This window comes from Canis lupus, chromosome 4 (genome assembly GCF_003254725.2).
Source record: "Canis lupus dingo isolate Sandy chromosome 4, ASM325472v2, whole genome shotgun sequence".
NCBI lineage: Eukaryota > Metazoa > Chordata > Mammalia > Carnivora > Canidae > Canis > Canis lupus.
Window position 1 is genome coordinate 14,723,056 of NC_064246.1, and position 12,947 is coordinate 14,736,002.

At 39.4% G+C, this 12,947-nt stretch overlaps 1 protein-coding gene across 4 annotated transcripts in view; it reads left to right on the plus strand.

Moving 5' to 3' along the window:
- Positions 1–12,325, plus strand: part of ZNF365 (zinc finger protein 365) — a 116,057-nt gene extending 103,732 nt beyond the window's left edge. Inside the window, exons 5-7 of one of the 4 annotated variants that reach the window (XR_007410121.1) lie at positions 901–1,104; positions 4,039–4,105; positions 5,120–12,325. Coding sequence is in view for 1 of the 4 variants with exons in the window: in XM_025434084.3 (XP_025289869.1) it covers positions 10,868–10,978 (111 nt within the window). In the remaining 3 variants the exon portion in view is untranslated. The remainder of the gene's footprint in view (positions 1–900; positions 1,105–4,038; positions 4,106–5,119) is intronic. The other 3 variants (XR_007410123.1, XR_007410122.1, XM_025434084.3) reach the window with 3 other exon arrangements.
- The last annotated feature ends 622 nt before the right edge of the window (positions 12,326–12,947 follow it).

Here is a 12,947-nt window from a genome sequence, read left to right on the forward strand (position 1 = left end):
CTTGCAACAAAGGTCTATTTCTTGTTTTCATTACATATCCATTGTGGGGTGGCTGTCACTCCGCTTTATGTCACTTTCACTCTGGGATCCAGACTGATGGACCAACCATAGCTGGAACATTTATTATCTCATGGAAGAAGGAGAAGAGATAGTGATACATGTGTTATTACTTTAAACTTCTGGCTGGAAATGGCACATATCACTTCCACCCACATTGGCCAAAGTGAGTAATATGGCTTACTTCTGACTTCAATATACAGGGATATGTATATATTCCTCCCACAGAGGGGAAAAACCAGAATATTTAATAATTGGTAATATTACTTACCACGAGTACTCTAAATTTTAGAGTCAACGGGTAGACAAAGTATAGATGATAGCTATAGCTATATTCTATAAAATGAAAGTACTAAAAATCTTAAACACGTGAAAAGAACATAGCTGCCAAAAGTGAAGTGAAAGTGTGTGCAATCTATCTCCTTAACCGGAAGCCCTGCCTCAGGTTTTTGGTTGTACAGGCTTTAGCTTGTACTCATGGTGATTATACAATTCATGTGGATCAGCACACCCTCGAGAGTGAAAGTTGGTGCGATTAATCATTACATCAGGAAAGCAGGTAAAAACAAAGACCATCCCGTGCAAACCAAGATGTATGATTCCCTTCCTGAGCTTCCTACTGAGCTCAAGTTCCCAATTACAGATTTTTCTGGAACAGTATGAATTCTCAGTTGTAAAAGAATAAGCTCTACACATCAATCATAATTTGGCAGCACATAAGTGAAGGGTTGCCAGCACAATTGTTGGCCAACACATGGTTGAATTCACTTTTTTGACTATTGTTGCTGGCACCTAGATACCACTGTCAACTGTTCTACCTTTACTTTTGTTTTTTATGACTAGGAATCTGCAGTTTTGGAAGAATGAACTTCAGATGGCATGCTTTTGCATGAGGCCTTAGATCCAGAAAATCACATGTTCATTGTGCCAGAAGAGCTTTTTATTTGTTCAACAAGTATTTATTAAGTATGTTTTACATGCTGGGCACTTTACAAGACACTTGAGCTAAAGCGGCGTGGGTTCAGACTTCTGATACATGAGTTGCAGGTAATTTTCATACATCTGACTTTTTTTCCTAATGATACAAATTTCTTGAGGCACAGCTCAGTCCTTATGCTTTATATTTTTCATGGAACCAGGCCCAGTGAGTAGAATAAACTTCAGAATATTTGTTCCTCTAAGATAGGATCGTACTCTATTTAGTTTGGGACATAGCAGGTGCTCAATTATGGTTAAATGAATGGGTATTTATTGAGTAATTTATTTCTTCAGTGCTATTCCCTGGATAGAACAAAATCTAGTTTCCCACCCAAAGAGAAATAATCAGTTGCTTAAGGAAGTCCAGTTGTATTTGTTTCAAAAGTACTCTTACCAGAGAAGTTGAGGGCTAAGCTGAATTCCTCTCATGAGATAAATGCGGTCTTGCTCTCCGCAAAATCAGTGACCTTACAACAGAGGCCAAAGGGGAAGTGTTTTTCCCCCTGAGGCATATTTAGCACAGCCTTATTAGAAATGAAGCATATAATGGAAATTTTTTCCCATCTCTTTCGAGATATTGGTCAGGAATCCGTCATGACAGAGTTCTTCAGTATTTATGAAATTGTCAAGTTGAGAAACACATCTGCTCATTTTTTTTCACTCTGAAATTACTTCACTTAGCAGAGGGGCTGGATTTGGCTGTTCTCTCATGATTTAAATGGCCCGCACCTCATTAGTGTTGCCAACATTTATTTAATAAAATCAAATCAGAATAGCATTTAATTTAGTTTTAATAAGATAGTTAATATATGTTAACTAAATATCAATTGATTATTAAAGTGGAGAGTGCTGAGGTGTAACAAATATGTGAGATATAAATCTTGTTGCTATGCCATTAATTCAGAATTACATAAGCAATAAATGTCTAATTAGATTCTTAGTAGTGATGAGTTGTAAGCATTTATTGAGATTCCATAAGATCGATGTTACAGACTTGTGCTGAGGACCACAGCTTAATTAACTCTTTCATTCTTATTTTCACCAGCCTCTGCCATTGTTTACTGTATAGGGCACTCAAGTGGAGGAGTGGTGGTGGAGTGGGGGAGGTGATCTGAGCACAGCACCCGCTATGATTCCAGACCAGCCAATAATGAGAAGATAGGGATGGCCATTGTCTCATAGGCTTGGATTCCAGGACTTTTGCTAATGCAATCACTGATTTCTAAGGTCCTCTTCCTACAGATAAGTTTGGAGACTCAGCATGAGGTGGCAGTAGAGTCAGACCATTTGCATCAGGTGAAAAGTGGGCCCAGAATTAATCCCATCCTGCATGGGGGAAGAACAGAAAATCTCTTATGCAGTGTGATTTTAGGAATCCTTGCTATTCCAAAAATATCTATCCTACTTCTCTCTCACACTGTCTAAAACTCATTATGCAATTACTCTTTTGGGTTCAGGTTACCCTTTGATTTCTGGATTATGCAGGATGGGCAAAAAGTCCGGAAACGTAGGTAATTATACAAGATAAATAGATAATGGTCATAAAAAAGACAAGATATGTTCAATGATTTTGCATAATGTACTCACTGTGTTGTTTCTTGTTAAAAATATATATCTCAACACACTGTGCAAAACTACAAGAAACACGATTTGTGAATGCAGTGTTTCCATCAATTCTTGTACATGCACCTGTGATATATTGCCTTATTTTGTGTCTCTGATTTGCGCTTAATGAACTTGTTTCTTTAGCATGCCCCCAAAGAAGTAACCAAGTTGGTTCAATCTATAAAAAAAAATTTATTTATCTGTGTCACCAGATTTTATGACCTCTTTGTATTTTAAGCTAATACTAGACAGCTCTCTAACACCATTTGGAAAATTAATCCAACAATTTATTTGGCATAAGGTCATGGAGACTTTGGCTTTGGAATCAGACACACCTGAATCTGAGGTCTGTGTCTTGTCCCTAGTGGTATTAGCTTCTGCACACTACTCAACCTCTCTGGGCATAATAATACTGACCCCATAGCTTAATTGAGGGGATTAAATGAGATAACGTATTAACAGTGCCCAGTGCAGTGTCCTACATTGTCTGAATAAAACAGACATTGATATCCTTTGTTCTCCGCTACTTTCCTCTACCTCTTTCCCTGCCTCCCATTCTGTCTCATTGCCTTTGACGCATGAACATTATCCTCTCTTTTCTTTTAGAGGAGGAGAATACAGTACTCCAGTACAGATGGGTGTAGGGCTCCGGGCTCTAGAAGCCAGAGGTGGGAAGTAGAGGAAGAACACAGAACCATGGAAAAGAGAAGGGGGCAGAACCTAGGAATGTGATTCTTCGCTGTTCACGTTTGCCATGGCCCACCCTGGCCTAGTTCAGACTTCCAAGGGACCGAAGCTCTAGAGGTTGCAGGCACCCCATTGGTCTGTTGACAAAGTTGAATATATCTCAGAGCAACTGCTTTCTCTGCTGGAGCTCCCCTGGGGCTAGGCCACTGCCTAGTTTGCATTCCAGAATTTGGCAGCACTGAAAATAGACATCACAACCTGCCTGGGGGTAGACATCTGGCACTGGACTTACATAGTTGTTTAGGCATCACTACTTTATTCATTCATTGACTTATTCATTTGCTACCTCTCCTGGAATCTTCCTTTGTTTCAGGCTATCTGCTAGTCTCTATGGATAGGATACAAAGAGGCTCACACCTCCATAGGCCCACATCACCTCTCTTTGTATTTAGGACCTATGCCTGCTATAATAGGAACTCTCCAAAGGAAAGAAATCATTGAAATTCTCATCTGTAGATTCAAACTTAGTGAATAAGAAATTTAATTTTTTTCCTAGGAAATTTGGTAGCAGAAGCTATGGGCAAATATTTGATTTTTTTTTTCTTCCTATTTGGTTTTTCTCTCCTTGTTAGTGAGACTTGGGTACAGGAATTCAGCTGTGGAAAAAAAGTCATTACCAGGCTCTTTTTTTTTTTTTTCCTTTTTTTCTAGTTAGGTGGTTTCCTCTGCCAGTTATAATCTCTGCCAAAAGTTGAGCAAGACAAAGAGAATTAATTAGGTAAATTTTATTTTATTCCTTTTATCAACAAATATTTTCTATGTCTCCTACTGTGAACTCGGTGTTCTTCTGAGCACCATTGGGGATATAAAGAGATGGGGAACATTCCCTGCCTTCGTGGAGTTCTCTTAGTCTTCTGAAGGAGAAAGAATTCAGGGATTTGAAAAGATAGAAAGCAACTGTGTAGGAAACTTTTTCATTCTCCCCAATATGACCAGAGATGGAAAAGCAGCACAGGTTTTACCAGGTTCTCCAGGTATAATATTGAAGGAAGGAAAAGAAGGAGGGGATAACTAAGTTCTAGAACCATCACATTTTTCTTTATATTAACTATCCTAAAAAAAAAATAATAACTGTCCTTAACCTTCCAGACAAGTCTCTGAGACAGGCCTTAGCCCCATTTAATCTATGTAAAAATAGATGCAGAGAGGATGCAGTCCTATTTCTTAACCTCTCTATAGTCCATAGCAATTAAATGGGAAACTTGAATTTGATTCTGAAACAATTTGTCTTCAGAGCTTTCATACATAGAGCACTCTGGGACACCGAATGGGGCTTGAACCAAGTCTTGACAGATGGGTAGAGTTTGCCTCATTATGAAGGAGGAGGACAAACATTTCAAGAAGCTCCCATTTGGAGGATAGTGTGTATAGGCTGATGATACCAAAGTGGACTGCAGATAGTGAAGGAAAACATTTTATTTTAAACTAGCTCTATTCTCTGGCATGTTTCAGGAAGAATCACTGGTATCAATAAATAGTGTTTAAAATAAATAATAAAAACAAATTTGGAGTTGTACCAATGTTTAAGGATTATAATAGTCAATAACGATCTAAAAATGTTTCTCTCCTCTATATGTATAGTTCTGCATGGGATATGAGTCCATTGTTATTGCTGCTCCACTTGGAGTATGCTGCACGGAGTGGCCCAAGTTCTCACTTAATCTACTTCTCAGTAGATCAGCTGCACACTGACACCAGCAATTTGAAATATTTTGTGATTTATGTGTTTCAGGAACAAACAGATGCTTTCTGCGGACTGTGGACCTTGGAAAGTGAGGGGGTAGTTTAGCAATCGACCAGGAAGATATATAAATCATGAGCCTACGTACTTCTAATGAGCCAGGCTCAAAATACATAAAACATTTGAGAGAACCACGAAGAGAGGCTAATCCAGAATCATAGCAGGAGGTTCTAATCTATTTCTCTCAGAACTCGATAGATCAAGTAGACAAAAGAAAACTAGTAAAAGTGTAGAAGATTTGCACCACATAACTTCAAAGCTCGATCTAAGGGTAGATACAGAGCCTTGTACACAAGAGACCAAGAATGCATTCTTTTAAAGCACCCATTGAGTATTTATAAAAATTAATCACATACTAGGTCATGAGAATAGTCTCAACAAATTCCAAAGAATATATTCATATGGTCTATGTTATCTAACCACAAAGAAATAATTAAATTAGAAAAAAAAAACAATAAAAAGACTGTTACAAACAACAGCAGCTGTCATACCTTTAGGGGGTAAACATACTTCTAAAAACCTCAAGTGTTAAAGAGGACAAATATGGAAATTAAAAACTATTTAGTACTAAGTTAAAACAATAGCATTACATTTTAAAATGTAGCTAAAAGCAGTACTCAGTGGAAAATTTGCTGTCTGTAAGTTCAATTCTGTGTCAATAAAGGGATTGGATTTTTCAGGAAACTTAAAAAATTGTATTTTTCATAAAGAAGTCAGAAAATAATAAAACAATAGTCTATAGCTAACACTATTCACAAATAAGAACAGAAAATGCAGGCCTATGCTATCTCATATCCAGATTGTTATAAAGCCATAGTAATTAAGGTAAGATGGTGTTGGTACATGGATAGAAAAATAGATCATCAGGACAGAATAGAGAACCTAGAAGTGAAACCAAGCATATATGGGCCCTAGTTCTGTAACAGTGGAGGGGGAAAAATGAGATAAATCAGAGAGAGGGGATGAACTAATAAATAACCCTTCATATGAAAAATTGGTTTTCCTACAAAAAAAATTATAATTAGATCAATACCTCACCATACATAAAAACAATCTCCCAATGGAAAAAATACAATATGAAAAAGAACTTTAAAAAGCATTAGAAGAACATATTAGGGAATATTTTAGGATCTCAGGATAGGGAATGATTTCTCTTGGCAAAATTCAAAAGCTTAAACTGAAATAAAAAAATATTAAATTTGACTACTCAGTGTTTTTTAAAATCACAATAAAGTTAAAATATAATTGACAAAGTAGAAGGAACAAAGGTACTGTATTTTAATGCATATGAGAGATGAAAGATTGTAATCTAGAATGACCTATGTTACATATAAATAAAAAGACCAAAACAAACAAACAAAAAAACCAAAAACAAACCCTGAAAGAAAATCATCAAGGCTACAAATAGTCAATTCTCAGAAGAGTAAATTTGAATAGCAAATATTAAAAAGAAAATGGCATGCACACAAATGTAAATGAGTACAAGTAAAACTGGGAAAATCAGAATAAGTTCAGTAATGTATCAATGTCAATATTCTGGATGTGTTGTTATATTATAGCTCTGCAAAATGTTACCACAGGGAAAATGGGAAAATGTACAAAAAAATCCCTTCATATTATTTTTTACAATAGCAAATGAATCTACAGTTATCTCAATAAATTTTTACATATAAATATAAAAAGATACTCTCACTGGTAACCAAAGAAATTCAATTTTTAAACAAGATACTATTTACACATATAAAATTGGTAGAAATTAAGAATTGTGACTATCATCAGAGTTGGCCAGGAAGTGACTATTTAGAGAAAAGGGAATTCTAGTATTTTGCTGGTGGGAGTGTAATTTGAAGAGCAATGTTGCAATAACTCTTAAAATTGAAAGTGTGCATAATCAACAAATTTACTTGTAGGTGTATATCCTGGATGTATTATTTTGCATGTGCCCAAGGGGACGTATATAAGGATGTGTTAGCAATTGGTAATATTAAATTGAAATTTAAATTGAAAACAACTCAAATATCCATGAATGGAAGAATGGAAAGTCAGTTGTGGCATATAATGGAATACTAGACAGCAATTAAAATGAATGAACTAGATCGTTGTGTATCTACATGATAGTTCTTGAAGATAGAATGTCGATTGAGAAAATCAAACTGCAGAGTGTTGCCTACACTACAAAACCATTCATTGTAAGTTTTAAACACACAAAAAAGATTCTATACTGTTTATAAAATTGTATGTAGCAAGATATTAAAGTATAATAATACTTTATATAAAAGTATAAATATACTTTATAATTATAAAGTATAATTCTTTCTGTTTCAGTTTAAAACTGGAACCCCAAGTCAAAAAGCCAAAGTGCTCCCACATTTTAAAATAAAGCCCAGCTTTCTGGTGATTGATCACAACTTTAACCTTTAAAAAAGGATGGAGAAGTCAAGAGAGATAAAGGGGAATAGAGAAAAGTTTGCTTTGGAATGAGCATCCACTTTGGAATAATGAGAGGCCTCCCTCTATAATTTTGAGAAAGGTTAGGTGTACAGTTCTATCTTACATTAGATGAGGGGCTTTGCTGGGACCACTCAGAGGTTGAGAGTCTCCAAGTTGTTTGTTGAGCACAGTGGGCTTGTATGAAACAGATCCTGAGCAGTCAGGGGTTCAGAGGACATGGTTGGGCGCAGTATTCCCAGGGTCCAACAGGAGAAAAGCTGTGCTGGGAATGGCCTGGACCAGAGTCAAGAATGCATGAGTATTTCCCATGGACAAAATGGGCCACGAAGAAGAGCCTGCCATTGATTGACTGATTGATAAATTGACTGATTCATTCATTCATTCATTCATTCATTCATTCAACAAGTATTTATTAAGTGCCTATTATGTGCCAAGCACTGTTTTAAGTATTTAGATCAGTGAACAAATAGGTAATGATCCTCATTCTTATAGATCTTACATTTCAGTTGGAAGAGACAGACAGGAAAGAATAAATATATTAAATAGTTGAATGATAAAGAGTAATACAATGTGATAAGTACTACAGGAAAAATGAACAGCTGGACAGCAGCATCGAAGAATACAAAAGAAAAACTTTAACAAGGGGTGCCTGTGGCTCAGGTGGTAAGCGTATGCCTTAGGTTCAAGTCATGATCTCAGGGTCCTGAGACAGAGCCTTGCATCAGGTTCCTTGCTCAGCGGAGAGTCTGCTGCTCCCTCTGCTTCTGCCCCTCCCTCACTCATTCTCTCTCTCTCTCTCAAATAAATAAAATATTTTTTTTTAAAAACAACATTTTAACAAATAGAAAACATACCATATCCTAAGAGAGGAAGACTATACTACACAGATGATAACTCTCCGTTAATTAATTTAGAACTATAATGTAATCCCAAGAGAGACACCAATAGTTTGTAAGGTTATTTAAATTAGACTGATTGTAATGTCCAGGGGAGAGATTGAGAGATTTGACAGTATGATAAGAAAAAAGTCTTCATGGAAAAGCATATGATAAATGAAAAGACAAATAACAAATTGGGAACAAAATTTCCACCTGATAGAACTAATTTTGTTAATAAACAAAGACCTACAAATAAGTAAGCAAGCTAACGACTCAGTGGGAAAATGGGCCAGGAAAATGAGTGAGCAATGAAAAGAAAATACAGATAGATTGTTAAGTGTATGAAGTGATGCTCAAACCTCTCGGAATTTGTTTAAAAAACCTCAGCGTGATACCACTTCTCACACATAGACAGAGATCCAAAAGGTAGATAACATGCCGAGGGCCGGAGTCCAGGACATGGGCACGCTCTTACATTGCTAATAGAGGCAGACACTGTTGCTTCCTCTGAAGAGTAACCTGAAGGTGACTCTCCACAATCAAAATGCCTCTAATGTCCTTTGATCTAGAGATACCACTTTTAGGACTTACCTGGAGATATACTTTTACTGGAGTGAAGTAACAGAGGTACAAGACTATTCACTGTGATATTATTTTGAATATCGGGAAATTAAAAGCTGCTTAAATATCTATAGAAAAGGGACTGGTTGCATAATGCCCATCATAGTATGCAAGCGACCATGAGGGAGCTGCCCAGAACAATGAGGCAAAGCTCTCTGAGATACAGTCAGCAGAAAAAGCGAACAAATCAGAATATAAAACATGCACAAGTTTGTTAAAGACATACATGTGTGCTGTACATTCCTGGAATAAGGTAACTGGTGGTCACCTCTTAGACCAGGGACTGGGTGACCAAAGGGAGAGACTTTTTTCACCATGTGCACCTTTTGAATTTTATACCACGTGCTTGATTTGCTAATTTTGAAACCATAAGTGACTTTTTAAAAAGTCAATGGGTGAAGCACACAGGCAAACTAATTAGAAAAGATCAAGAAAACTGCTGCCTTAGAGGTGTCATCATGATTCTCTGAGGTGAGTCTGGAAATGAAACTAGTCCACATTTAAGTGGAACTGGGTTGGGGTTTTTTGGTTTTGTTTTGTTTTCGTTTTTTTTTTTTTTTTTTTTTTTTAATTCTTCTGCAAATTCACTTGAAATCCACCAGATGGCACAAGAAAATACAGTGTGAACAAAACTGGAGTGGCTGGTGCAGGTAACAAATCGGGGCTGGTGAGAAACCAGACTAAGGAGAGCAGAGGTTTGCTCCAGACTGAGTCCAGCTGATTCGCACTTCAGTCTAGCCAGGGGCCTGGGGGCACGATGTTGTCCCATGCCAGACAGGGGATGCCGGGGACTCGGCAGGTGGTGCTGGCGATCACAGACATGGAATTATCTGTATGTCACAGCCTCGGCATCAATGGCTCATTGAAAGTTCACTTCTTCCATGTAGAATCCTCTTTCCTTTCTTTTTTCCTCCTTAATCCATACTTAATGCCTTATGAAAAGAGGTATTTGTTTCTTGGTAAGCCACGTTTCTTTAATTAAAGGAGGAGGGTTGGGAGAGGTCTCCTGGAAAAGGAAAAAAACTCTGGTTTCACAATATGCACTATTTATGAGGGTGCTTTGCTGTTGAAACCTATTAGAGGCCAGCCCGGCCCGGTTTGCCTCTTGCCCTCCCAGGAGACAATTACTGTCCTGCATAACAATTTGAAGCAAAGATCGGATGTGGTCGAAAGAACAGTTGCGGCCCTCTCTCGGGCAACCGTTTCTGCTTAGATTTCTTAATTGTTTCCACCACTTCCTTTCCTTGGCTTGTGGCCTTCTGTGTTCCGTAGGATCCTGAATTTTAATAAAAGCCTCCCATCCCCTCTGGAATTCACATATGCAAGCAGACACCCCCCCAGACCCTGGAGACACAGCACCTTAGAGCAGTGCTTTGGGCCCAATTCGTTCAGCACCCAGGGCTCGGGAGTCTTTTCAATGCCACTCCTTTGCCTTCAGGGCCTGTGGGGAGAAGGGGCACCCAATCCAAGCCGCCCTTGCCCCGCCCCCTCCGGTCATCACAGCTTTCCCTCCTCCCAGGCCTAGCCTTCTGGTTTGTTCTTAGCCCCTTAGACAACTGCCAATTCCTCTCTCCTCTCCTCTCCTCTTCCTTTGGGTCTGTTTGCGGTGTGACCTTCTGGGAGACTTTGCACAGTAAAGCAGGGCATCGGGGAAAGGAACTCGGCAGGACGATTGTTTCGTGGGTGCAGTTCTTAGCACTGAAGTACCCAGGCAGGGAGAGGTTTGGGGGACACTTAGGGCTACCACACTGGATAATCCACTTTTGTTTTTTTTCTTCACTAAAATGAGAGACCAGCCCTGCTACTGCTGCTGCCTCTACCTGGCGGGCAAGATGCTGGAGCTGAAGATTTGGGCGCAGCCTGGACCAGGGGTCGGTGTGCGGGCCCAGGAATCAGCTGAAGCTCATCTCAGCACTGGGACCTCAGTTTGGGAACATACTCACCCCCCTGGGCCTCAGCGTCCTCAGCTCTACAATGGGGATGACCGCAGCAGTCAAGCCCGCCCCAAAGAACTATTGTGAAGAGGAATAAAATCAAATCACTTATTTAAGAGAATCTCAAGGTTGTAAATGTTCTGCATCCATGGGATATCAAAAACCACCGTGCAACTGGCTTAGGTACTGGGAGATGCACTGGTCAAAATGTCTTGGCTGTGGTGGGGTCCAGGAACTGGACACGGTGGCTCCAGGGGATGTGAGGTGATCGGAGGCTGAAGGACTGTCCCCGCTGAGACCATGTGCGGGTGGTGGGCTGTCACCGTGGCTCCCTCCAACCCGGCTGAATGCAAGGGAAACTCCTTCTGCCAGAGAGAAAGAGCTGCCTTTTAGGGAGCTGAGATCTTTTAGTTAAAATACCATGCAAAATGATGATGGAGGTGTCACAGCAGTGTCCCTTGCCCAAGAATGACAAACCAAAATCCAAAGCGTGCATTTCCCTAGTTGTATCTTAAGCACTTCCCAGCATCTGCTCGGTCCTTTTCTTTGTTTTTCAAACCGACTTACGCACGTAGTCCTTAACAAGTCTGAAACTGCATACAGACTACTTTTTCTGCAGGAGGACCGTCGATGCAAACCACGTCCTGTACTCTTCCACCACGTGCAGCAGTATTTTATTTCAGCTTCATTTTCAGAGACCACCCTCACCTTTCCTGCAACAGCCGCCTGCCACCTTACTGTTGAAGGAACAGTCTGTAGATCACAAAGAACTTTCACAGATAAAATCGGCTAGCCCGCACAGAGCACTCTGCGATATAGATGTTATCTCTCCTCTACAGATGAAGAAACAAGCTCAAAGGGATTTGCTGATTTGTCCAGAGTTGTCGTTTGTCAATTCAGAGCCAGAATTAGGGCTCAGCCCTGGGTTCCATCTCTCCTTTAGCAGCTGTGTAAGAAGTCCCCACGGTCCTGGAGTCGTGGAGCTTCGTCATGCTGAATGGGAGAAATGACACGTGGCATCTGTCGTGCAGCATTTACTCATGATTCATGTGCTGCTCTCCACTAGCTGTTCTAAAATGTGTTGGGGTGTGTAGCCCCAGGACTGGGGTGGGGTGGGGTGGGAGGAAGAGTCTTCCCTGTCCAAATACGTTTGGAAAATGCTTTATGCTGTACCCCCGGCTACCCCACAATGTGCACATTATCATTTGAAAGGCCTTGAGATGTCTGTTTTACCTTATTTGACTGCGTATTTCCCAAGCTTATTTGGGCACAGACTTCTTTATATAACATCTATTAAAATCCTGCAGAATTAGTGTGCTGTGCATGAAATACACTTTGGGAGAAGTGTTTAAAAATGATTTGAGTGAAGTTGAGAAAGTCGGAGAAAGTAATCAGAGGAGACATAAATTAGTCAAGAAGAATTCTGTGGGGACAGAGGGGAAGCCTGGGCGAAAGATATTCGACTGGGAGACCGTGGGCTTGGTGCTACGCGCTTGTACTTGGTCTTTGATAGATGCTCGTGCGGGTTCTTGCCCCACTCAGCCTCAATCTTCCTGTCCCTGAATTGAAGGGACTTGTCTGACAGATCTCCAAAGTTGTTTCTCACCATTATAGGCCGTCATTTTTTCCCACGAGATCCTGAAACTTAACCCTGTGAACGTTTTAATCTCAAACTTTTTACTTGATCTAATTTCAAACTTACAATAAGTTGTGAAAATGAAACATGAACAATTTCTGTATCCTTCTTTTCCCAGAGTCATTCATTGTTTACATTTTCCCCATTTGTTTTATTGTTTTCTCTCTCGTGTTCTTTTTTCTGATCCCTTTGAGAGTAAGTTGAAGACATCATGCCGCTTTACCCTTAAATACTCCAGGGTTAACTTTCTAAGAATTAAGACATTTCTCTTATATATGCACAGTATGTTTATCAAGATC